The sequence below is a fragment of the Talpa occidentalis genome, unplaced genomic scaffold, assembly GCF_014898055.3.
Source record: "Talpa occidentalis isolate TD23 unplaced genomic scaffold, MPIMG_talOcc4v2.1 talOcc4.7, whole genome shotgun sequence".
NCBI classification, from domain to species: Eukaryota; Metazoa; Chordata; class Mammalia; order Eulipotyphla; family Talpidae; genus Talpa; species Talpa occidentalis.
This window is the reverse complement of record NW_023605083.1, coordinates 74,259,923-74,284,540: the sequence shown is the minus strand read 5'-3', so window position 1 is coordinate 74,284,540 and position 24,618 is coordinate 74,259,923. Positions and strand designations below refer to the sequence as shown.

Sequence of the window (24,618 nt, the reverse complement as noted above, 5' to 3'; positions counted from 1 at the left end):
GAAAAATATACTAGGGTGGAAGACTGTTACAGAAAACAAACAGAAATAGATGTGTAACAGTGTGTGCTTGAAATCTTGGATACTATAGAGCAATTAGTAGTAGTGAGGGATTTGTACATGAAAAATGGACAAGGCTTTGTATAAGTTTATTCCATTACAGTACAATCCATATTTAGTGATTTTCAAAATCTGAGAGAACATGTATTTTGAGTTAAAAGTCACCAATGAGGGCCTCCCCCGTGGCACAGCGGTTGAGCGCTGGATTGCAAAGCTGCCCACAGCCTCTGCAGCGCCTGTTCGATCCCTGGCCACCGGGCAAGGGTCCCACATGGCGCGCAGACCTCTCCTGCCGCCCGCTGCTCCCCTCAGCAGTGTATCGTCAATCTGCTTGTACTGTTTCCTGCTCTGGCTCTGGTGAATTCTCTCACCCTCCCGCACTTCTGACTGTACCCAGTACTTGTATGTATAAATAAACAAATCAACAAATAAATAAATAAACAAAAATATTAAATAAATAAATAAATAAATAAATCTTTAAAAAAAAAAGTCACCAGTGAGGTGCTACTGATTCTGGTTAGTAAGAAGTGTGACTTGGAAGGTGTAAGAATTGTAGGAAAGAAAGAAGGTCAAATCTATCAAGACAGCAGAACAACTGCATTTATTTTGCAAAGTCAAAAATAAATGTTAATGAGCTCTTTTATGACCTCGTGTGGCAAATTGAAAAATTCCCAATACCTGGGAATGTTAGGGGGAAAGGATGTCCTGAGATAATCCCATACAGGCTTTGTGGACCCCACCCCTACTCCAGACTAAAGCCATCAAGACATTGGTAAAGACAAATCCCATCACCACCAAAGGGAAGGTGGCTGGGACCTGAGGGTGGCGTTAAGCAGCCACTTTGGGTATAAAAACCAAACACGTGGGCCTTGGGGTCTCTGGCTCTGTCGCTCGCCTCCTGGCTTCATGGCTCCTGGCTTGCGGCCAGCGCTCAGAGTGCCATTTGGGATTCCTGATCGGCGGATCGGGTAGGATGCATTTAAAACTTTTGTCTCCCACTTTTCTCCCTGAGCTGTACATTTCCTCATTTGCCCTTCCCTTGTAAATAAACCTTTTATTAACCTTTCGTGTGTGCCTGCAGTAGAGCATTGATAAGTCCTTTTAAGCATGCGGGTGAGGACCCACAGTCAGGCACCCTGTTTCGTATCGGGGTTGCTCTACAACAGGAAGGCCAGCAAAAGTCATCATTTCAGCTGTTTAAATGTACTAAAAACATTGGAGCTCTGTGAAGGTCTGAAGAACTGTTGCTCAATTCAATAGTTTAATTTTGTTAAACCTACCAGTATCTTAAATGTACTTTCCTGTGGTGGTATCCTTTAAGAGGTGGATGGAAACTACTATATCAGTTTACATATTCTAATCACTTTCCACTATGACAAGAGAGAATTACTTATATAATAGTTCTAGAGTATGGTTAATAAAAGCAGAGGCTAAAAATTAAGTTATTTATTTATTTATTTATTTATGCATACAAGAACTGGGGTACAGGTCAGAGATGTTGGGTGGGGAAGTGGTGAGAGGATGCACCAGAGACAGAGTGGGGAACAGAACAGGCAGATTGACTGAAACACACTGCTTGAGGGGAGCAGCGGGCAAGTCAGCAGAGGCCTGCTGCGCCATGTGGGCAGCTCCCTGGCCGGGGATTGAACTCATGCTGCAGTGGCTGCTGATAGCCTTATAGGTTGTGTCTTTACCCCTTACATGACCAGGGAGGCCCTAAAATTAAGTATTAATGCTAAGAGACATTTTTCATCCACCAGCGATGTACATATATGCAAATGGTATATGCTTTAATACACCCTGTACTCTGCACTGGAGCATACAATAATGTAAATACTAAAAATATCACTATTTTAACATAATAAAAGTCCAAAGAGCTCAGACTATTCTAGATAACTTCACAGCTCTGATATTTGTAGTGTATTGTAATTTTTAAAGAAAAATTCAAGGGCATTACCACTGTATTTTACAAGTAAGTGCTTTGATTTAACACAGCTTATAGGTTTTTTTTTAATTTTTAAAAAACCTGTGGACATAATTGACTTTAAAATATGATAGCCCTTTAAATATAATGTATTAAAGATATTGCCTTTAATATCTGTTGGGATGGCAATGCCTAACTTTTTAATTTTTTTTTTTTAAAGATTTATTTATTTATTTATTTATTTATTTATTCATTTATTTATTTATTTATTTATTTATTTATTTATTTATTTATTTATTTATACAAGCACTGGGTACAGTCAGAAGCGTGGGAGGGTGAGAGAATTCACCAGAGCCAGAGCGGGGAACAGAACAGGCAGACTGACGAAGTACACTACTGAAGGGAGCAGCGGGCGGCAGGAGAGGTCTACGTGCCATGCAGGACCCTCCTCTGGTGGCCGGGGAGCAGCTGGGGATCGAACCAGTGCTGCAGATGCCGCAGGCAGCTTCGCAACCCAGCACTCAACCGCTGCGCCATTGAGGAGGCCTTTAATTCTTTACTGTTTATAGTTGTATGGTACATGGGGGTCTACAATAAGTTTATATTTTCATTTTTTTTTAATGATTCAACAATTCCATAAATCATATTCGGGCTTTTGTAGCTGTAGATCTCACTGCATCTTTTGTTTGCTCATGCATAAGTATATACCAAATATAGAATTTTAGTATTTTTGTTAGCAATTTGTCACATATGTAAAGTTTTAGTTAAGATGTTAAATGGTGGAAGACTAAGTGAATGTGCATAGGTGAAGTAATTTTTTTCATGTGTCATTGGTTACAAGGCCTAAATTGCAGCAATTTTTGCTGTTTTTATTTAACAATGCCTTGTTGCTTAGTATGCATTAACGAGTGGATGTAGAGATTTTGTGTCTATCCAACAGGGAGCCACAATATTTATATTAACCAGCCTAATGTGCTACTTTGAGGTAGCCAAAAGTGCTGCAATTTTGTATAACTTACGCAATGGTAATTTTGTAAATTTGGATTGCCATGCAAGAAGTTGCATAATAAATAAATAATAAATATATCCACATAAATATTCTCAGCATTGCAAATCTGACATAAATTAAATTTTAAAGTATTTTTCATACCCTTCAGACCGAAAAGAAAAAAATGTGCTTTACAGGCATCTCTGTCATTCAAGGACGTGACTGTGGAGTTCACCCAGGATGAGTGGCAGTACATGGTCCTGCGCAGAGGGCCCTGTACAGAGACGTGATGCTGGAGAACTACAGCCACCTTGTCTCAGTGGGTGAGCAGCCCTTACCATGTAACTCCTAGAATGCAAATCTGTTTTCTCTTTCCTGTTAAATTTCTTAATTATTTTGTGTTGAGATTTAATTAACAGAAAATAAGAAGTCAGTAATTTTCAGCATATAACATGATCAGTTTCAGAAATGTCTACAGGTGATTACCTCCACCTAAATAATCATGTAAAATATTTTTGTCACCTCAAAAAATGTCCCTACAACCTTTTGCAGTTACTCTTCTCCATCACTCCCAACTCCTGTGAACCACTGAACTACTTTACTACTTTCTACGACAGCAATTTTGCTCCTCTATATACCTCATGCAGAATTTTTTTTTCTTTTTTCCACTTAGCTTTTGAAATTTATGCATGTATTTGTGTACATTTTTCTTGTTCATAAGTGGTAATATTTTGCATACATATACATTATAGATGTGTGTACTACATTATATGGGATTTTCCTTTTTTGTGCTTCACAGATACTGTGTTTTTGGTAAAGTATAGTATAGCCATGCTGCATTGAGTAAGAGTGTTGTCGCTATTTTTCCAATAGCAAGTACCCACTTTATTTCTCTGTGCGACATTTTGGTAATGCTCACAATATTTAAAACAATATCTGTTGTGGTCTGTGGTCAGTAGTTTTTGGTATTAGTATTAAAATTGTTTTGGGATGTCACATTCAGAACCCATATAGGACTGTGTACTTAATTAATAAGTGTTGTATATATTCTGACTGCTCCACCACTTGCCATTCCCCAGTGTCTCTCCTTCTCCTCTTCCCCGAGATATAACAATATTGAAGTTGCACCAATTAAAGAGCCTACAATGGCATCTAAGTCTTCAAGTGAAAGAAAGAACCGCACATCTCTCACTTTAAATCAAAAGCTAGAAATGATTAAACTGAGTGAGGAAGGTTTGTCTAAAGCTGAGATAGGCCGAAAGCTAGGCCTTTTGCGCCAAACAGTTAGCCAGGTTGTGAATGCAAAGGAAAAGTTTTTGAAGGAAATTAAAAGCGGTACTCCAGTGAACACACGAATGATTAGAAAACGAAACAGCCTTATTGCTGATATGGAGAAAGTTTTAGTGGTCTGGATAGAAGCCCAAACCAGCCACAACATTCCCTTAAGCCAGAGCCTAATCCAGAGCAAGGCCCTAACTCTCTTTAATTCTATGAAGGCTGAGAGAGGGGAAGAAGCTGCAGAGGAAAAGTTTGAAGCTAGCAGAGGTTGGTTTATGAGGTTTAAGGAAAGAAGCTGTCTCCATAACCTAAAAATGCAAGCTGAAACACCAAGTGCTGATGTAGGAGCTGCAGGAATTTACCGGGAAGATCTTGCAAAGATAATTGATGAAGGTAACTATACTAAACAGCAAATTTTTAATGTAAATGGAGCAGGCTTATGTAAGATGGAATCTGTTCCTGGTGATGGTACTGAAAACAATGTTGAAATGACAACAAAAGATTTAGAATATTACATAAACTTAGTTGATAAAGCAGCAGCAGGATTTGAGAGGATTGACTCTAATTTTGAAAGAAGTTCTACTGTGGGTAAAATGCTGTCAAGCAGCATTGAATGCTACAGAGAAATCTTTCGTGAAAGAAGGAATGAATCAATGCGGCAAACTTCATTGTTGTCTTATTTTAAAAAATTACCACAGTCACTCCAACCTTCAGCAACCACCACTCTCATCAGTGAGCAGCCATCAACTTCAAGGCAAGATTCTCCATCAGCAAAACGATTACGACTCACTATAAACTCAGATGATGGTTAGCATTTTTAGCAATAAAGTATATTTAAATTCAGGTATATACATTTTTTATAGATAAATGCTATTGCACACTTAAAAGACTATATTATAGACATAGCTTTTATATGTACTGAAAAACCAAAAATTCTGTGTATCTTGTTTTGTTGCAGTGATTGCTTTATTTTGGTGATCTGAAACCAAACCTACAGTATGTCCAACATGTGCCTATACTAGTCGATAGATGTAGGATTTTTTCTCTTTGGGCTGTTAGGAATAAAGCTCTTATGTCCATTTAGTTACAAGTCTTTGGATTTATATTTGTTTTCATTTTCTTGTGTAAATATGTATAAGTATGGTATTACTGATCTTATGGTAACTTTATAAGAAATTGCCAGATGTTTTCAAAGTGCTGTGCCTATTTGCATGACCTTTAGCAGTGTGTGATAGTCCTATTTGTTCTACATCCTCATCAATATTTAGTAGTTTGAGTCATATTTTTAATTTTTTGTGATAAAGATTCTTTGATTCTTGTTCAGTTTTATTTGTATTTTCCTAATGATTATGGTTTCTAATTTAACTAATTTAACTAATGGTTTCTAATTTCATGTATTTTTGGCCATTCATATATTTTCTTTTTCTGAAGTCTACTCAAAACTTTAATGTATATTTTTAAAAATTGAAGATTTTTGGTCTTATATAGTTGAAAGACTCCTTTATATTATCTAGGTACAAGACCATTATCAGATAAATATTGAGTTAATGTTTTCTGCCTCTGTGTGCTTATTCTGACTTTCTTGCAGTCTTAGAAAGTCTTGATTTCATTTGTTTTTTAAGGTATTTTTTTTCATATTCATGGTTTTTGTGTCTTTTTTAAAAGATATTTTTGCCTAACACAAGGTCATTAAAAATATTATCTTAAAGACATTATAATTTTACATGGAGACATATAATTCACTGTCAGTTAATTTTTCCACATGTTACGAAGTAATTTTTCTATATGGAGTGAAGTAAGAGTTTTGACTCATTTTTCACATCTCTGGGTAGTTATATCAACAGCAATTTGCTAGAGAATTACTACTTTTCTAATGGACTTCCTTGGCATTTTGTCAAAAACAAAGTGAACTTGTGTCTTTACTTCTGTGTGTGTGAACTCTATTCTGTTTGATAGGTCTGTGTGTCAACACCTTTTCATTATAAAGTTATGTTTATTATTATACTTAATCATTTCAATATCAGTTTAAGGACTTCCTGTCAATTTCATTGAAAACTTTCCTTGGAATTCTGATTGAGATAATCTTGAGTCTTCACAATTGTCTGGGGACACTTACATCTTCACAATATTGAGTCTTCTGATCCATTAAAATGATAGCTGTCTCCCTTTAAGACTTTAATTTTTCTTTGCAGTGATTCATAGCATACACTGTATATGTGTTACACATAATTTGTTAGGTGGAGTTCATGATTTTGGAGGTGGTATAAATGGCATGTATTTTACTATTTCAATTTCCAATTATTTGTTGGCAGTATGTAGATATTCTAGCTGATTTATGTATACTGACAGTGTGTTTTGTAACTTAACCCATCTATTTATTCTAGCAGATCTTTTCAAGATTCCCATGGATGTGTTACATGTTTAATTATTTTATTTATGAATAAAGATCTGTCACTTCTTTAATACTAAACTGTATGCCTTTTATTTCCTTTTCTTTAATAACTGGCTAGGACCACTAGTGTTACATTGACTACAAGTGGTACAGGAAGATGCATGTCTTGTTTCTAATCTTAGGGGTAAAGTGGTCATTCTTCACCATGTTATAATTAATTAAAGTAGTTTTTTTTTTTAAGATTTATATATTTATGCATACAAGAACTGGGGTGTAGGCTAGAGGTGCTGGGGTAAAAGGATTCACCAGAGACAGAGTGGGAACAGAACAGGTGGATCTACTGAAATACACTACTGAGGGGAGCAGCAGGTGAGACAGAAGAGGTCTGTGCCATGTGGATTTCTCCCTGGTCGGCTGGGCATGGACTTGAGCTGCAGTGGCTGGCTATAGCTTGATCACACTGTGTATTTAACCCCTGCACCACCCAGGAGGCCTAAAGTAGTTGGGTTTTTTAAAGCTGCTTTTTATATGCTTGTAGAAGTTTCCTAGTCTGCTCAAAGTTTTTTAATTCATTGATTTGATAGTCCTCATTGAATTTCTCAAATGTTCTTTCTGTATCTATTAAGCTAATAATATGGTTTTTCTTTTTATTCAGTCACTATTGTAAATTTTATTGATCTTTGAACTTGCATTCATTCTTAAATTCCTGGGAAGAAACCCACTTAATCATACTATATTATATTTTTGTATTCTTAGATTTGGTTCACTAACATTTTAAGGATTTTTGCATCTGTATTCTAGATTTTCCTGCATTGTCTCCTTATGGATTCAATAATATGGTAATACTTGTGTTACAGAGTGAGTTGAACCATTTCTACTATTTCCTTGCAGAGATGGGAGAGAATAATTTTTCCTTAAATTTTTAGGAGAATTCACCATTGAAGCTATCTGAACCTGGCGGGAAGTTTTTCATTAAGAGTGAAATTTTCTTTTCTTTCTATTACTGAGGTAAAATGTACATAAAATGTACATAAAATATACATAAAATGTATAAAGGGCCTCCCCTGGTGGTGGCACAGGCTGTTGAGCGCAGCGCTGTGAAGCTGTCTGCAGCCTCTGCTGCACTGGTTCAATCCCGGCCTTGCCGGCGAGGGTCCCACATGGCGCGGCAGACCTCTCCTGTCTTGCCCGCTGCTCCCCTCAGCAGTGTATTTCATCAGTCTGCCTCTTCTGTTCCCCACACTGTCTCTGGTGAGTCCTCTCACCCTCCCACGCATCTGGTCTGTACCCCGGTTCTTGTATAAATAAATAAATAAATCTTTTTAAAAAATGTACCATCATAAAAATTGTCACACGTAGAATGCTGTGGGATTAAATATATTCATTTTATTATGCAGCCATCATAAACATCTATCTCCAAAACATTTTCATCTTCATCAACTGAAACTACCTGTTACTTGCTAACTCTCCATTCCTCTCTCCCCCGAGTCAGTATAACCATTGCCTCTATTAATTTGACTATTCAAAGTAAATATAAGTGGATTTGTACAGTATTTCTCTATCTGGCTTCTTAGCATAATATCTTTAAGTTTACTGTATTGAATAACATTGGTGAGAACAGATATGCTCTCTGATTTGTTCCTAGTACTTGGGGGAAGGCAGTCATTCTTCCATTACTAAATTCACTATTAACTATATGTTTTTTATAGATGTTCTTTATTGAGTTGAAGACATTCTTAATTCCTAGTTCTTTTGGGATTTTTATTAAACAGGCATTAATTCTGTCTATTTGAGCATTATTTTGCTGTGCTGTTTCTAATTTCTTGACATGAATGTGTGAGACTTTTTCTGTTTTTCGTGTAAGAATTTAGTTGGTATAAATTTCCATCCTACAGATTTTGATATGTTGTGTTGTCATTGTATTTTTTCCAGTGTATTTTTTTTATTTCCCTTGAGACTTCCTCTTTGAAGGATTATTGGGAGAAGGTTCTTAGGTTCAGAATATTTTGGAAATTTTTCTGTACTTGCTGTTATTTATTTTTAGTTTAAAGCACACTCTCTTTCAAATCTGTTAAAGCATTTTATTTTCTTTTAATGCCCCTGCAGATTATAGTAGAGAGTTTTTTTGAGTCTCTTGAGTAGAGAGTTTTTTAAATGTCTATTAGATCTTGCTAGCTGATGGTATTGTTGAGTTGTATATCCATAGTTATTTTCTGTCTAGTTCTATTAGTTGTTGGAAATGGGTGTTGAAAGGTCTAACTATAATTATAGATTTATCTTTCTCCTTTTTTAGGTCTCCTTTTGTTTTATATTTTTTGAAGCTTTGTGATATACATATTCAGTATTCCTATGTTTTAGTTGATTTTACCTTTAATAACTAAGCAATTTTCCTTCTATGTCTGTTAATATTTGTTGCTCAGCATTCTCCTTTATCTGTATTGATTGCATGCTATATCTTTTTCTGTCCTATTACTTTCAACTTACCTATATCACTACTTTGAAATGAGTTTCTTATACACAGCACCATAGTTCCCTATCTGTGGAGATAAGTTCTAAAACCACCTAGTGGATGCCTGAAACTATAGTTCTGAACCCTGTATATACTATGTTTTTTTTCTGTACTTACATTCCTGTGGTAAAATTTATAAGTTAGGCATAGTAAGAGATTAACACAATAACTAATAAAATGGGCCAGTTACAGTAATATACTACAATAAAAGTTATGTGAATATGGTCTCTCTCTAGCTCTGCCTCTTAAAATATCTGTATTCTACCTCCTTCTGGTATGAGATATACATTGAGGAGGAATTTTTTTAATTTAATTTATTTTATATATTTTATACATCATTTTTCATTTTTGCACAATGTATGCATTTTCATATTGGTTATATTCCCCATACAATTCCCAATCCCCCTTATTTTGACCAAGTCCCTCCTGCCCTCCTCCCCTCACGCCCAACCCCCTTTCCCCATAGTATATCTCTGGTTTATAGTTGCTTGTTGATTTTGATTTTTACTTTATTGTAATTAGTACTCTGTGTTGAGGAGGAATATTTAAAAACTCTTTTCAGTGTGGGTAACAGACACACAGTGAAACTCACTGGGGGCGAGGGTGGGCTACTAAATATAGCTGGATTATATTTTAAATATATCTATTTCTGTCAAAATGTGTGTTTAGATCATTACATTTTTTAAAAAAAAATAATTTATTTATGCATACAAGAGCTAGGGTGTAGCCAGAGGTGCAGGGGGTGAGGGATTCACCAGAGACAGTGGGGAGCACAACAGGCAGATTGACTGAAATACACTGCTGAGGGGAGCAGCGGGCAAGACAGGAGAGGTCTGCTGCACCATGTGGGTCACCTCCCTGGCCTGAGATTGAACTGGTGCTACAGTAGCTGTGGATAGCTTCCTAGTGATGACACTTAACCCCTTTTACCATGAGGGAGGCCCCTGTTTAGATCATTACACTTTATGTAGTTATTGGCATGTTAAGTCTTAGGTGTGCTGTTTATTATTTTCTTTTGTTCTTTTTTGTTTTTCCGCATTCTTTATGGGTTACTCGAACAACTTTTGAGTTCCATTTTATCTGTTTTAGTATTTATGAGAGTGTTTCCTTACAGTTTTTTTTAGTGGTTGCTGTAGATATTCTTTTTATATGAATTACCAAGTTTGCTTCTGTTAAAATTTTACCCCTTTGAGTGAAGTATACTTTCTTTTACCTTCTCTCATTTATAATATAATTATTTTTAAGTATTTTCTCTGCAGACTGAGAACTATATCATTATTATACTTTTTATTTCAGCCATCATCAGTTTATGAAATGTAAGAGGAGGAAAACCTATTGAATTGCATATATTTTTTTTACCCTTTTTATTCTTTTTTCTAGAATCTTACTCAACATTTGCAGTCTATTTAGAGAACTTTCTTTAGGCATTCTTTCAAAGTAATTAGGCTGATGACAAGTTTTTTTTTATTTTTGGCTCATCTGAGAATGTAAATAGTGCTGCAGTAAACATGGAGGTACAGGTGTTCTTTTGAATCAATGTTTTTGTGTCCTTTGGGTAGATGCCTAGTAGTGGAATTGCCAGGTCGTATGGTAGCTCCATCTTTAGTAGACTGAGGAACCTCCACACAGCTTTCCATAGTGGTTGGACCAGTTTGCGCTCCCACCAGCAATGTAGGCGAGTTCCTTTTTCACCACATCCTCGCCAACATTTGTTGTTGCTTGTTTGATATGTGCCATTCTTACTGGTGTAAGTTTGTATCTCAGTGTGATTTTGATTTGCATTTCCCTGATTATAAGGGATGTTGAACATTTTTTCATATGCCTGTTGGCCATTTGCATTTCTTCTTTGGAGAAATGTCTTTTAAGTTCTTCTGCCCATTTCTTGACTGGATTATTTATTTTGTTTTTGTTGAGCCATGTGAGTTCTTTGTATATCTTTGTGATCAGTCCTTTAGTTGAATGGAGTGCAAAGATTTTTTCCCCAATCAGTGGGGTGTCTCTCTGTTTTGGTTAATGTTTCTTTTGCTGTACAGAATCTTTTCAATTTGATGTAATCCCAGATAATTATCTTTTCCTTGACTTTCTTTGCTTTGGGTGATGAGTCTTTAAGGATATTTTTGAGATGTCTTGTAGTGTTTTAATTATATTTTCTTCTATATATTTTATGGTTTCAGGTCTTATGTCCAGTTCTTTTATCCATTTTGAGTTGATTTTTGTGCAAGGTGAGAGGTAGTGGTCTAGTTTCACTTTTTAGCATGTGGTGGTCCAGTTTTCCCAGCACCATTTATTGAACAAACTCTCTGTGTTCCACTGCATATTCTTTGCCCCTTTGTCAAAGATTAGTTGTCCATATAAGTGTGGCTTTATTTCTGGGCTCTCTATTCGGTTCTATTGGTCTGTGTGCCTGTTTTTGTGCCAATACCAAACTGTTTAAATTATTATGGCTTTGTAGTATGGCTTGAAGTTTGGAAGTGTGATACCTCCTTTCTCTTTTGTTTGCATCAGTAGAGCTGTGGCTATTCGTGTTTTTTTGTGATTCCATATGAATTTCATCGGTATTTGTTCTATATCTTTGAAGAATGTCATTGAGATTTTTATTGGAATAACATTGAATCTATAAATTGCTTTTGGTAGGATGGCCATTTTAATAATGTTAATTCTTCCAATCCATGAGCAGGGGATATCTTACCATTTCTTTGTGTCTTCTTAAATTTCTTTTAACAGTGTTTTATAATTTTCTTTGTATAGGTCCTTTACCTCTCTTGTTAAGTTTATTTTCAAGTATTTGATTTTTTTGTTTCAATTATAAAAGGGATGGTTTTCTTTATTTCTTCTTCAGATTGTTTGTTTGTGTATAGGAAGGCTACTGATTTTCGTGTGTTGATTTTGTATCCTGCTACATTACAAACTGGTTGATTATTTTGAGTAGTTTTTCTGTGGAGTTTTTAGGTTTCTCTACATATATTGTCCTATCGTCTGCAAATAGTGATAGTTTTACTTCTTCTTTCCCTATTTGGATTCCTTGTATGTCTTTCTCTTGTCTTATTGCCCTGCCTAGGAGTTCCAGTATTATACTGAAGAGCAGTGGTGAGAAAGGAAGGACATCCTTGTCTTGTTCCTGATCTTAAAGGAAAGGCCTTCAGCTTTCCACCATCGAGGATAATATTGGCAGTCAATGTGTCACATATGGCTTTTATGATGTTAAGGTATGTTCCTTCTATCCCGAGAATTTCAAGGGCCTTCATCATAAATGGATGTTGGACTTTGTTGAATGCTTTCTCAGCATCTATTGATATGATCATATGGTTTTTATTTTTCTTTTTGTTGATTTGTTGGATTACACTGATCAATTTTTTTCATATGTTGAACCATCCTTGTGCCCCTGGGATGAATCCCACTTGGTCGTGGTATATTATCCTTTTGATGCATTGTTGGATTCTGTTGGCAAGGATTTTGTTGAGGATTTTTGCATCAATGTTCATTAGGGAGACTGGCCTGTAATTTTCTTTTTTTGTGTGCTGTCTTTATTTGGTTTTATTAGTGTAATGTTGGCTTCATAGAATGTATTTGGTAGTATTCCTTTTTTTTCAATTTTTTGAAAGAGTTTATTTAGAATAGGCACTAATTCACTGCTGAACATTTGGTACAATTCATTTGTGAAGCTGTCAGGGCCTGGGCTTTTGTTTTTGGCGAGTGATTACTGCCTCAATTTTGCTGCTTGTAATTGGTCTTTTTAGTTGTTCTATTTCTTCTTTGTCCAGCTTTGGATGATTATATCATTCTAGGAATTTGTCGATCTCTTCTGGGTTGTTGAATTTGTTTGCATATAAGTGTTCATAGTAATCTCTGATTGTTCTTTTGATTTCTGCTGAGTCTGTTGTGATTTCTCCTCTTTCATTTATAATCCTATTTATATATGTTTTCTCCCATTTTTTTCTTTGTGAGCCTGGCTAGGGGTTTGTCTATTTTGTTTATTTTTTCAAAGAACCAACTTTTGGTTTCATTGATCTTTTGGATTGTGTTTTTTAATTTCTATTTCATTTATTTCTGCTTTGATTTTTATTATTTCCTTTTTTCTACTGGCTTTAGGTTTTTTGTTGTTGTTGTTCTTTTTCTAGCTCTTTGAGATTTGAGAGTAGGTTGTTTCTTTGAGTTCTTACTAGTTTTTTAATGTGAGCTTGTATTGCTATATATTTTCCTCTTATTACTGCTTTTACTGCATCCCATACATTCTGGAAAGTGGTGTCCTCCTTGTTGTTCAACTCAAAGTATTTTTTAATTTCTTCTTTGATCTCATTAGTCCAGTGGTCTTCCTGTAGTGTGGATTTCAATCTCCATGAAATGGGCGTATCCCTTGTTTTCTTTTCATGATTTATTTCTAGTTTGATGCCTTTATGATCAGAGAAGATAGTTGAAATGATTTTGATCTTTATGTATCTGTTGATGTTTGTCTTGTGCCCAGTATGTGATCTATTCTGGAGAATGATCTGTGCGCACTTGAGCAAAATGTGTACTCAGATTTTTTGGGGTGCAGTGTCCTATAGATGATGTTAAGTCCATGAGTTCTATGTCTTTATTTGGGCTCTAGTGTCTTTGTTTATTTTTTGTTTCGTTATGTGTCCATTGGGTGACAGTGGGGTGTTAAAGTCTCCCACTATATATGTATTTTCTTTAATGTCTGTTTTCAGAGCTGATGATGATTGTCTAATATATTTTGGTGCTTCTTCTTTTGGTGAGAATATGATGAGGAGTGTTATATCTTCCTGATGCATTGTCCCCTTGATCATAATGTAGTGTCCGTCTATGTCTCTTTTACCTCTTTTGATTTGAAGTCTATTTCATCTGATATAAGTCTAGCTGTTCCTGCTTTCTTTTTTGGTCCACTTGTTTGTAGGATTGTTCTCCAACCTTTTACTTTCAGTCAGTGTTTTCCTTTTGTTGTTAGATGTGTTTCCTGGAGACAGCAGAAGGTTGGATTTTGCTTTTTAATCCAGACTGCTACTCTCTGTCTTTTTATTGATGAGTTTAATCCCTTTACATTTAGAGTTAATATTGATATGTTGGCAACTGTGTTTGACATTTTCTTTGTCTTTTTTGTTATTTTATTCCTTGCTTTATTCTGTTCTTCTTGTTCATTCCTCTGTTGGTTTTGGCTTTAGGACTTCTTGTAGAATTTTTTGGAGTGGCGGTTTAGTTGGTCTAAGAAGGTCCATATTTTTTCTTCATTGAAGAAGGAGATCTTTGCAGGGTAAAGTATTCTTGGTTGACATTTGCTGTGTTGAAGTTTGTTGATTATGTTACTCCATTCTCTTCTTGCCCGTAGTATTTCTTCAGAGAAGTCTAAGGTTAACCTGATTGATTTTCCCTTATAAATTATCTATTTCTTCCCCCTTGTTAGTGTCATTATTTTTTCCTTATCTTGGACTCTTGCAAGCTTTACTGTTATGTGTCTTGCTGTAGTTTTATTTTCATTGTGGTAATGGGTGTTCTTCCCACTTCTTGTATGTCTATATTTATCTCCTTTTTCATGTTTGAGAAGTTTTCTTCAATTATCTCTTTGAATAATTTCTCAGTTCCTTTGTCTCTCTCCTCCCCTTCTGGAATACCTGTAACTCTTACATTTCCTCTCTTCATGGAGTCTGATAATTGTCAAAATTGTCTTCATTCTTCTTTTTGTACTTCTCTCTCTTTTTCTCTTTTTTTTTTTTTTTTTTATTTCTGTATCTTTGAGAGTACTGATCCATTCTTCCATTTCCTCAATTCTGTTTTCAGTGCTTTTCCAAGAGCTCTCTGTCTCCTCTGGTAATCTTTTGATCTCCTCTTTTTCTTTTATTTTTTTTTAAGGTCTCATTTTTGTTCTTCTGTTCACTGATTATTTGTCTCATGTCATTTTTTTCTTTTTCATATTCTTTACTCTTTTTAATTATGATGATTCTAAATTCTCTGACAGGCCAAGAAGTTCTTCCATGTCGTTGTTGTTGAATTCTGGTCACTGCTTTTTTTGTGTGTGTTGTGTCCTCTTCCTGTGGGCTTGCTAGGCTATCTGTATTTTTCCTTCTCCCTGCTGTTTGCTTTCTAAGTAGTTCTATGCATTGGGGCGTTGTGCCACCGGTGTTGGTGGGCATCTCTTTGGATTGCTCCTTCAGGGGTGTCGCAAACTGTTTACTAGACTGAGACCAGCACTGTTAGGCCAAAACTCCACCAGGGTGTTGATGCTGCTGCTGTGTTGCTGGGCACTGTCTCATTTTTTTTTTGAATAGATTTATTTTATTTATACAAGAACCGGGGTATAGGCCAGATGTGCAGCTGGGTGAGAGGATTCACCAGAGACAAAGCGGGGAACAGAACAGGCAAACTGACGAAATACACTGCTGAAGGGAGCAGCGGGTTAGACAGGAGAGGTCTCCTCGCCATGTGGGTTGCTCCAAGGCCGGTGGGGATTGAACTGGCACTGCAGAGGCTCAGGACAGCTTCACAGCGTTGTGCTCAAAAGCCTGTGCCTCCAGGGAGGCTCTGGGCACTGTCTCTTACAGTTCCCTCCTTCTGTATGTACTCAGTTCCAGCAGGTGATCAGCTAGTTGGTGATTTTGCTCTGGTCACTAGGTGGCACCAGAGACCTGTAGTTGCTGACCTGTGCTTTTCCCCTGTAGTTAGCTGAGAAAAGCAGGTGGGGAGAGGGGCATCTTGACACAGGAGCTATTTCTCACGCTGGGTTCTGTGTCTTCCCCGTGTTCATCCGGTGCTGTGCCCACAACTGCGTGGATCCAGTGCCCTGAATTCTGCACTCTAGTTCTCAATCTCAGGGTCTCAGATTCAAAACGAGGGCTGTCACCCTGTGCAGTACCCACTGTTCTGGCATATCTCAGGGCCTGGATCCTGTGCCTGGCTCTCAGTTCCAGAATGGGGTCTTGCTCCACGCCTTGTTTCCCTTCTTACCCCTGTTTGCGTGGCCCACCCCCTCTCAGAGCCCGAGGGTGGTTTTGGAAACCCTGGCTTCTGACTATAAGGAAGTTGGTGGCACCAGAGATCTTTCCTTGTATCCTTGCAGACCTATGCTTTTTCCCGTGGTCTCTGGGGAACTAAGTGGGGGTGGCGTGGAATGGCTGAACAGCGTGGGGTGCTGTGTCTGCCCTGTGCTGTGCATCGTGGGGATGCCATGCCCCGAATTTCATGCCTGGTTCTCAGCTCTGAAGCCCTCGGATCCAGGACACTGCAGTAGCCCAGCTCAGTGTCCACAGAAATGGTGACTTTTGCACCCTGTTCCTGTGCCCGGGCGCCTGGTTTTTGATTACCCAGTGGGGGTCATTCACTTCAGTGAAGGCTCCTGCTGCTCTCCCCACAAACCTAAGTCGCGGAGACCTGGGCAGCCGTGATCTGCATTTGCTTTTCGATCCTGCGGAGCTTTTCCGCACAAGTTTACCGGCTGGCCTTTGGCTATTTGCAGGTCTCTCAGCAGCGTCCTTATCTTCCTCCAGTGGAGGCCGACTGCATCCATGGCAATTCCTGCATGGTTCTCCATCGTTTTTAGTCACGGGATGTGGTGCCTGCAGTAGTTCCTTTCCACTCACTGTCCTGCTTGATCTCTTGTGTTTTGTTTTTGTTTGGATATTTTTTTCTTTCTCCTTTCAGTTGGTTGGAGAGTGCCTGCTTTGTGGGTGGGGGAGGGTAGCAGGGTTATGATGCTTTCCTCTCTTTTCCTCCCCTTTTATTGCAAATTTCCTCTTCAGGCAGTTTGCCAGAGTCGCCATTTATCTTTTGTGTCCTGGTTCTCGCAGGGACCTGCCGCTTTTCTTCCCTATTAATCGTTTTTATGGGAGAACTTAACTTGTAGTGTTTCTCTGCTGCCATGTTGATCCCAGTCTTTCTGGTATACTTTTTGAGAAAGTAGTTCTTCAGCTATAATTGTGGATATGTCTACCCCTTCCATCAGTATTTCCTTAATGTATTTTTTAGTAACTGCTATCAATTCATAACCTCTTCAAGAATTACCCTTTTATCGTTACGTATTTTTTATATCTCTAGATAATACTCCTACCTGAAGAGGATATTTGCCTGCCCAGACTATCTAAATGACAATGATACTTAATGCAGTCTTGGAAGTATTAAAATATCTAATACTGCATGGAGAATATTGATTGAGCTTGGGGTGATGTCACCAAGAAGTGTATGAATGGCATTTGGAAAAAGACACTTAAGAGTGTCTATGAGTTCAAAGGATTTTCCAAGGATGTGCAGGTTCCCTAACTCAACAAGGCTGTTGTTACGATGACAAACAACTTTAACCTGGGGTGTGGATGACATTGAGGAACTCCTAGAAGTGATTCCTGAAGAATTGACTGAGGAGGAGTTGTGGAACTAGAATAGGAATACATAGCCAAAGAAGCTAGAGAAGGTAAAAAAAAAAAAAAAAGACCTCCAAAGAAGATTCACAGTAAAGGTTTTAATGGAAGATTTTGCAGATCTCAACAAACTCCGGAAGGTTTTCAGTAATAAGGTTATGGAGCATTATTTGCTTACAAGCAAATCTGTGTTGAAAAAATTAGAAATAATCTAAGCGACCACCATGAGCATATTTCTGAAAAGAGACACCTCCTCAAGAAAAGCCTCAGGCAGGTCCTTCAGGAAGAAGGTGTTCCCAAGAAAGTGTTGTTATCATAGGCAGTGATATCTCCATGCAAGTCATTGCCTGTGCAGACCCTTTCAGTGGAACAAAACGAGGAGGTAAAAGGCAGTAATTTTGGTAATTCTGACCCTGTATAGTTTTTAGAGAAAATATTATAAAGGGGGAGAAAAGCTTGTATAATAAGAATATAAAGAAAATAGTTGTACAGTAATGTCCCAGATCTTCACATTCACTCACTACTCACTAAAGAGCAACTACCAGTCTTGTAAGCTCCATTCAAGGTAAATGCCCTATGCAGCTATGCCATTTTTCATCTTGATACTGTATAATTATTATATCTTTTCTATATCTATGTATATGTATATTAGGTACATTAATGTAATCGTGTTATAGTTGCTTGTAGCATTCAGTGCAGAACATGCTGTATAGGATTGTAGCCTAGGACAATACTACAGAGTTTAGGACTGTAGTAGATTATACCATCTGGGTGTGTGTATGTATAGTCTACTGTTGTGCCCAAGGTCAGCAGACTCGGCGAGCATAGCCTCCCAGAACCCAAAGACAGCTGATGCAAACACAAAGGGGAGTTTATTTCAGACTCGAGTCTGGGTTCACGGCACCTACCAATGCAGTGGCAGATACCGAGAGCCCCAAACAGAGGAAGCAGGGGTCTATTATAGGGTCACGAGTGGCGCAAATTTTGAAAGAAGCTGGCAATTACTCATTGGCTATTACAAAGGCATTTTGGCACGCACGGTTACAGTTTCAAACTGATTGGACGGTTAGAGATGCTGTCCCATTTATGGATAGGACTGCCCTCATTGGCGGCTGGGGTGGTCTGCTTTTTCATCACCAAGTGGAGTGAGGGTTGTGACTGCTGAAACTATCTCTGGAATGCGGCTGGACAAGGACTAACATATCACGGTGGAGGATATAGAAAATGGCGAAACCTCGGCCAAGCTTGGTTCCACATCTACGAAGTTGATGTGGACATCAGTGACAAAATTGCCTGATGAATGCATCTCTCATATTGTATCTTTGTTGCTAGCCAACACATGGCTGTATCTTATCAAAAGCAGTCCAGTAGTCCAAGAAAACTGTTATTTTAGTGGATGAAAGTAAAGTAAGGTTTAGTTTTACATAAGTACACCACAGATATTGAAAAAGCTTATTTTTAAAACCCTTGCAATGTATTCAACCTTATCTAACTTGAGCACACATAAAATTTATTTGTCTAGGTTTACTTTTACATTAAAATTTTTGTTCTGTTGTTTTGAAAACCAACCTCACTTTGAGACAAAATTTCACTCTACAAAAGCACTTCTCTGTTCCTTAATACATTCTCTTACTAAAATCGCATACTAACTTTCCTTGCATACACAATTATTTATATTTATATTTGCTTTATATTTTCTGTTTGCTTTAATTGCATACATTATATTTTTAACCCTTAGAAAATTTAATTTCTAGTGAAAAATATGAAGTTTTCATTTTTCTCTCTGTACCAGGTAGTACAGACAGATCTGAGAAAGCAGACTCTTGTAAAGAAGCTCCTAAAAACTGGGCCTTCCTGGTGGCGCAAGGGGTTAAGCACCACACTATGAAGCAATCTGCAGTCTCTGCAGCACAAGTTTGACCCCCGCCGCCAGGGAGCAACCCACATGGCACAGCAGACCTCTCCTGCCACACTGCTCCCCTCAGCAGTGTGTTTCAGTCAGCCTGCCTGTTCCGTTCCCCACTCTGTCTCTGGTGAATCCTCTTACCACCACCCCCTACCCCGCACCTCTGGCCTGTACCCCAGCTCTTGTATGCATAAATAAATAAATCTTAAAAAAAAAAAAATAGAAGATGCTCCTAAAAACTACTTTTGCCAGCTTTCCCCAGGGTCCCATTTGCACAGTGAAGTTTAAAGTGGAACAGTAGCTCTGGTTTCTATAAGAATTTGGCAAAATTTCCTACTAATTTTAATTTTGGTATCCCTTTGGCTAATTAGGAGAATTACTTATACAAGCTTACAAAGAATTCCTTCGAGTCCTGTTGACCCTAAGAGGATCCTATATGGGGATATCTGTGAGGTTATTAATTTTGCAGAATTTTGTTTACAATCATGTAATCTCTTCAGAGTAGAAAGACTAAACAAGGATAGGGGAGAGCAATAGGAGTCATAACAGTGCTATTTTCTTTGTCTTAGGTAACTTTTATAGTTGCAATATTTCATAAACCTTTTGCAATAAATCTTTTAGGGATTTAGGAGCTCTATGTCTCAAGTGTACTTCTTAAATAGTCTTCCCTTTTTGCAGCATTCCAAATGTCCATTATATTTGTGGTTATTATTAGTCAGACCTTGCCATTTTTCTAGATATAAGCAGCTATATTTCTGAAACATAGTGTATTGTACTCACTCCTAAGGGATCCTGTCCTGGTGGGTATCTATTACAGTCCCACAAAGGGCTGGGAAAGTGTTAAATGCTCTGTACACACTATTTTTTCCTTAGGCAGCTACCAAGATATGTAATGGATGGATCTGCAAAGTTTGACCTCTTTTAAATTCCTATAAGGCATTACAAGAGTTCATCCTGTATGAGCTCAAGTGTGATCAGTTTTCACTCTCCCCTTTTTAAAGCGTTCTTAGAATGAAAGGGAAATACAGCATAGAATGTTTTACCTGGATTGACTCCTACACATTTCTCCAGCCCATCTGTCTCAATTTTTGATTTTTTCTTGACACTGGAGCCACACTGCTTTTCTTTGAGACTTATTAGCCACAATCTCTGATGACACAGTCTTGAGGATATTGTCATTTCTGCTAAGAAAAAGAATATAAGTAGGTAACATGCTTTTGCTGTTCCAGGAGATACCACTGCCCAAACACTACACTTGTATTAACTAACTCCATCCTTACAATGGTCATTAAGAGTAAGACTGTTGACAAGGACACCCAGAGTGATTCCCTCCCTATACCCTCTCCAGAAAATTAAAACCTTTTGGCTCATTCACACCTATGTTCAAGTGTCATTTCTTCAGGGATATCTTTTGCTTCCTTGACCTGGCTAAAAACACTCCAAATGAAGTGATCTCTACACCACATTGCGAGCAGTTGTGTGTGTAGGGGGAAGAGGTGGTGTCTTTAATGTTCTTTATTGATTTCTCAGAGTTTCTGACACTCACAGGGCCAGGAACATAATGCCAACAAGTACTTGCTTTGTCAATAATGCATATTTGGTGTGGTTTTAAAAACTTTAACATTCTGGGCCTCCCCGGTGGCGCAGCAGTTGAGTGCTGGGCTGCAAAGCTGCCCGTAGCTTCTGCAGCACCAGTTCCATCCCCAGCCATCAGGCAAGGGTCCCACATGGCGCGACAGACCTCTTCTGCCATGCCCGCTGCTCCCCTCAGCAGTGTACTTCGTCAGTCTGCCTGCTCTGCTCCCTGCTCTGGCTCTGGTGAATTCTCTCCCCTCCCGTGCTTCTGACTGTACCCAGTGCTTGTATAAATAAATAAATAAATCTTTAAAAAAAAAAAGAACTTTAACATTCAGGTAAAGTTCATGGATAACTGAAGAACTTCACATGTACATGCAATGCTGAGGGAAATTATATGAAAGATGTGAATGTAGTCACCACATTAATATGTAAGTGGTTTCAGTCAGGAATTTTTACTCTGGAAGGAAGAACCATTTTGGTGGTAGGTGTGTTGTGGATACCTCCATCTAAAGAAGTGTGAATTTATACCACTAAATTATATATAGTGCTGTAAGCCAATGTTACCTCAATTAAAAATGATACAAATAAAAGAACAGTTTCGAGTTATGCTATATAAACTTTCTTCTTGCTCCATCCAAATTGATGACCTATGGAAATTTAGGAAATCTGAGCTGTCATTTAATGATAAGAATCACTATTATTTCATATACTTCTCAGACAGAAAATGAAAATATGCTTTCTTGGCCAGAATCTCACATATTTTACTACTACTATTAAGTAGAAATAATACTCTTAGACTACTTGGGGAATGATTTGTGCATTGACAAAAATGTATATGAAATAAGCTAGTTTTTTTTTTTTTTAAAGATTTATTTTTATTTATACAAGAACTGGGGTACGGGCCTGAGGTGTAGGAGGGTGAGTGGATTCACCAGGGACAGAGTGGGGAGCAGAACAGGCAGATGGACCAAAAGCACTGCTGAGGGTAGCAGCAGGCAAGGCAGGAGAGGTCTGCCACGCCATGTGGATATCTCCCTGGCCGGCCAGGAATCGAACCCGCGTTGCAGAGGCTGCAGACAGCTTCACGGTGCTGCAATCAACCTGCTGCGCCACCAGGGAGGCCCTGAAATAAACTAGTTTTTATTACTATATCTAAAACCTCTTCACATTTAGCAACCTACTTTTCTATATCAAATTTGAATACCGAGTCCTCCTTATCAGAAAAATTTCTCTTTGAACTGTTTCTTGAAATTCTGGAGAATGACTTGCCATATTCTGTGGGTTCTTACCTGTGCACACAATTACAAGAGACCTCAAACTCCTGAAACAACAACTATGGGGTTTTTTACAAATGTGAAATAGCTTACTGTAGCCACTAATGGTCGTCTAACTCACCCAGATAGTGACCACCAGAAGTACAAGCACAAGTACCTGTCACAAGGAGTGCCAGACAGCACTGGGCAGTAGTGATGGTCACTACTAGGCCCCCAGAGGTGGTGTCAGAGACCAGCTCTGTTAACAGCTCTTTGAGACACCAGGCCCGGAGTCTTTGGTGCTCTTTTCAGAAGATGTCAGAGACTGGAGGCCCAGTCTCTGACAGAGTTCTTCAGCTTCTCTTCCCTCCTCCGAGGTCACCTACTGGATGTTGTCTTCTGGTCCTTCTTTCCTCTTTTTTCAGAGGCCAAGAACAGAGTTCAGAGGCTGGCACAGTCTGGAGGCTGAACAGAGCATCCTCTGCAGTTCCACAATCCAGGAAGTAAGGGTGGTTGCTGGGCTCTGAGGAGCAGCTGCCACAACTGACTTGTGATGGAGTAGCAGAGTGAGAGAACACCACTGCTACTGCCAGCTACCACCACTGAGGCCACTGGGTTCTGGTAATAATTCCCTGTACATGATCATGACAGGCACCAAACCAGACAATGAAGGAACACGGCCAAGTGTCCCTGCAGTGCTCTAGCCTGGCTCTCTCCCATCCTTCTGCATCTCCCCACCTGACTAATGCTATTTCACATTACTGGATTCTGGACATAAGTATGGTCATTTATGTATGTGGGTGGGGTGTATATATTGCCTCTGAGCTCTAGCAGGGCTTTGGGAGGGGTTATGAGGACCTACCCCAGTGGTCCAGCTTGATCCTGACCCAGTTGCACTCAACAGGGGACGCTTTCAAGATTCTCTTCCAGGTGCCCCGCCCTCAACATCCCAAGGTGACCACTGTATTAACCTGCCTTCTCCCATGCATGACTCAGATGGGAGTGGGCAGGGTCATGGCTGATCAGGGTGATGGGAAGGCCCTGCTTTTAATGACAGAACAGGTCGGTGATAACTGCCCAGACTCCCATGCAGGTTTTTCTGATTTGTGCTAGTGTAACAGGGTGGTCCCCAGGAAAGGGGGAAGTTCCAGATTCCCTGCCCCACCCAAATGGAGGGTGGAGCTGAGCAGGGAGAGAAGAAGCTACAGAGGAGACTGAAGAAGGAAGGAAGCAGGATGGAGACAGGAGGAGACCTGGAGGAGACACACGGAATGGAGAGACATGTGAAGAAACTGCGTTTGCCTTTTGGTCGTGGACTGGGTGACATAGATGTGGGTGAGAGACCCATGGGGAGGTGACCATGGCAGTTTTTGTCTTGATTTTGATTTTGCTCCTTTCCTTCCAGACTTATCTGATGGTTTCTGATCCTTTTCTGTGGGTCCCCACTGGAAGGTGCTTTAGACATGTGGCAGGCTTTGGGGCCTTGCTTTGGGCCAATCCTGCTTGGGTGGACTTTTACCCATGAGGGGACAGGTAACATTTGGTGCTTGATTTAGAAACTATATTCTTTGCCTTTTTTGTATTGTTTTCTAATTGTATTAAAGTTCCTTCCCGATAAAGTCTTATATGTTTTGTGTTGATGCGGCGGATGGCAGAACCCATTTAGAATAGGCAGGTTTGCAGGGTTTGGGCTGCCCCTCTTCCTGCCCTGTAACATTAGTACTGGGGCAAGTGACTACGCAAGATGGATGTGTACTTGAGCTTGCTGCTTTCTGAGTGGATCCCTTATGTTCTGGTGTCAAGATGCTCTAAGAGACCCAAAAGCACCTTACAGTTTCTAAGCCTCTGAGTCCTGCCTTTCCTATAGCCTAGGCAGAGGAGAGTGCCGCGGACCAGCCTCTGCAAACTGTCAGGTCAGGGGTTCCCATAAGGATGAGACTGCATGGACGAATCTGAGGGATTAGGGAGGGGAGTGAGGAGACACAAACACTTGATCAGGGTGCAGACATCATCCTGCTGAGGGTCTCAGAAGCCCTTTATTTATACATTACAAGGTACATAAGCATATGTATTAGAGTAGTAAGATAACAATCATGACATCTTCCTCTAGAACCACCAGGGGTTCATTTGCCCTTTAACAGAGGTCATAACATTCTTTGAAGAAGGCACAGTTGCTTAAACAGAAGTGTTCTTAAAATAGTCATTTATTTTAAATAATTATTTTATTATTAGCCAAAACTTGTGTGACTGAAACTAACATTTCTATGTTTACTACGGTGAAGGATTAACTAAGGGCTAGGGGAAACAAAGGACGGGAAGTTACCTAAGGGAAGGGAGACAAAGGGATTTTTTCTAACTAACCTATAAAGTTTAGACTGACATACAACCATATGA

General features: G+C 38.7%; 1 protein-coding gene across 18 annotated transcripts in view; it reads left to right on the top strand.

Moving 5' to 3' along the window:
* The window catches only part of LOC119230871 (tigger transposable element-derived protein 1-like), an 80,034-nt gene that overhangs the window by 8,548 nt on the left and 46,868 nt on the right, over positions 1-24,618 (top strand). For 9 of the 18 annotated variants that reach the window (XM_037492415.2, XM_037492422.2, XM_037492413.2 and 6 more), the window contains one exon: positions 3,167-7,227. In XM_037492415.2, coding sequence (XP_037348312.1) covers positions 4,115-5,059 — 945 coding nt within the window. In that variant the 5' untranslated portion in view covers positions 3,167-4,114 and the 3' untranslated portion in view covers positions 5,060-7,227. Of the gene's footprint in view, positions 1-3,166; positions 7,228-12,206; positions 12,355-19,279; positions 19,581-22,649; positions 23,894-24,618 lie in introns of those variants that run through there. The other 9 variants (XM_037492423.2, XM_037492421.2, XM_037492419.2 and 6 more) reach the window with 7 other exon arrangements.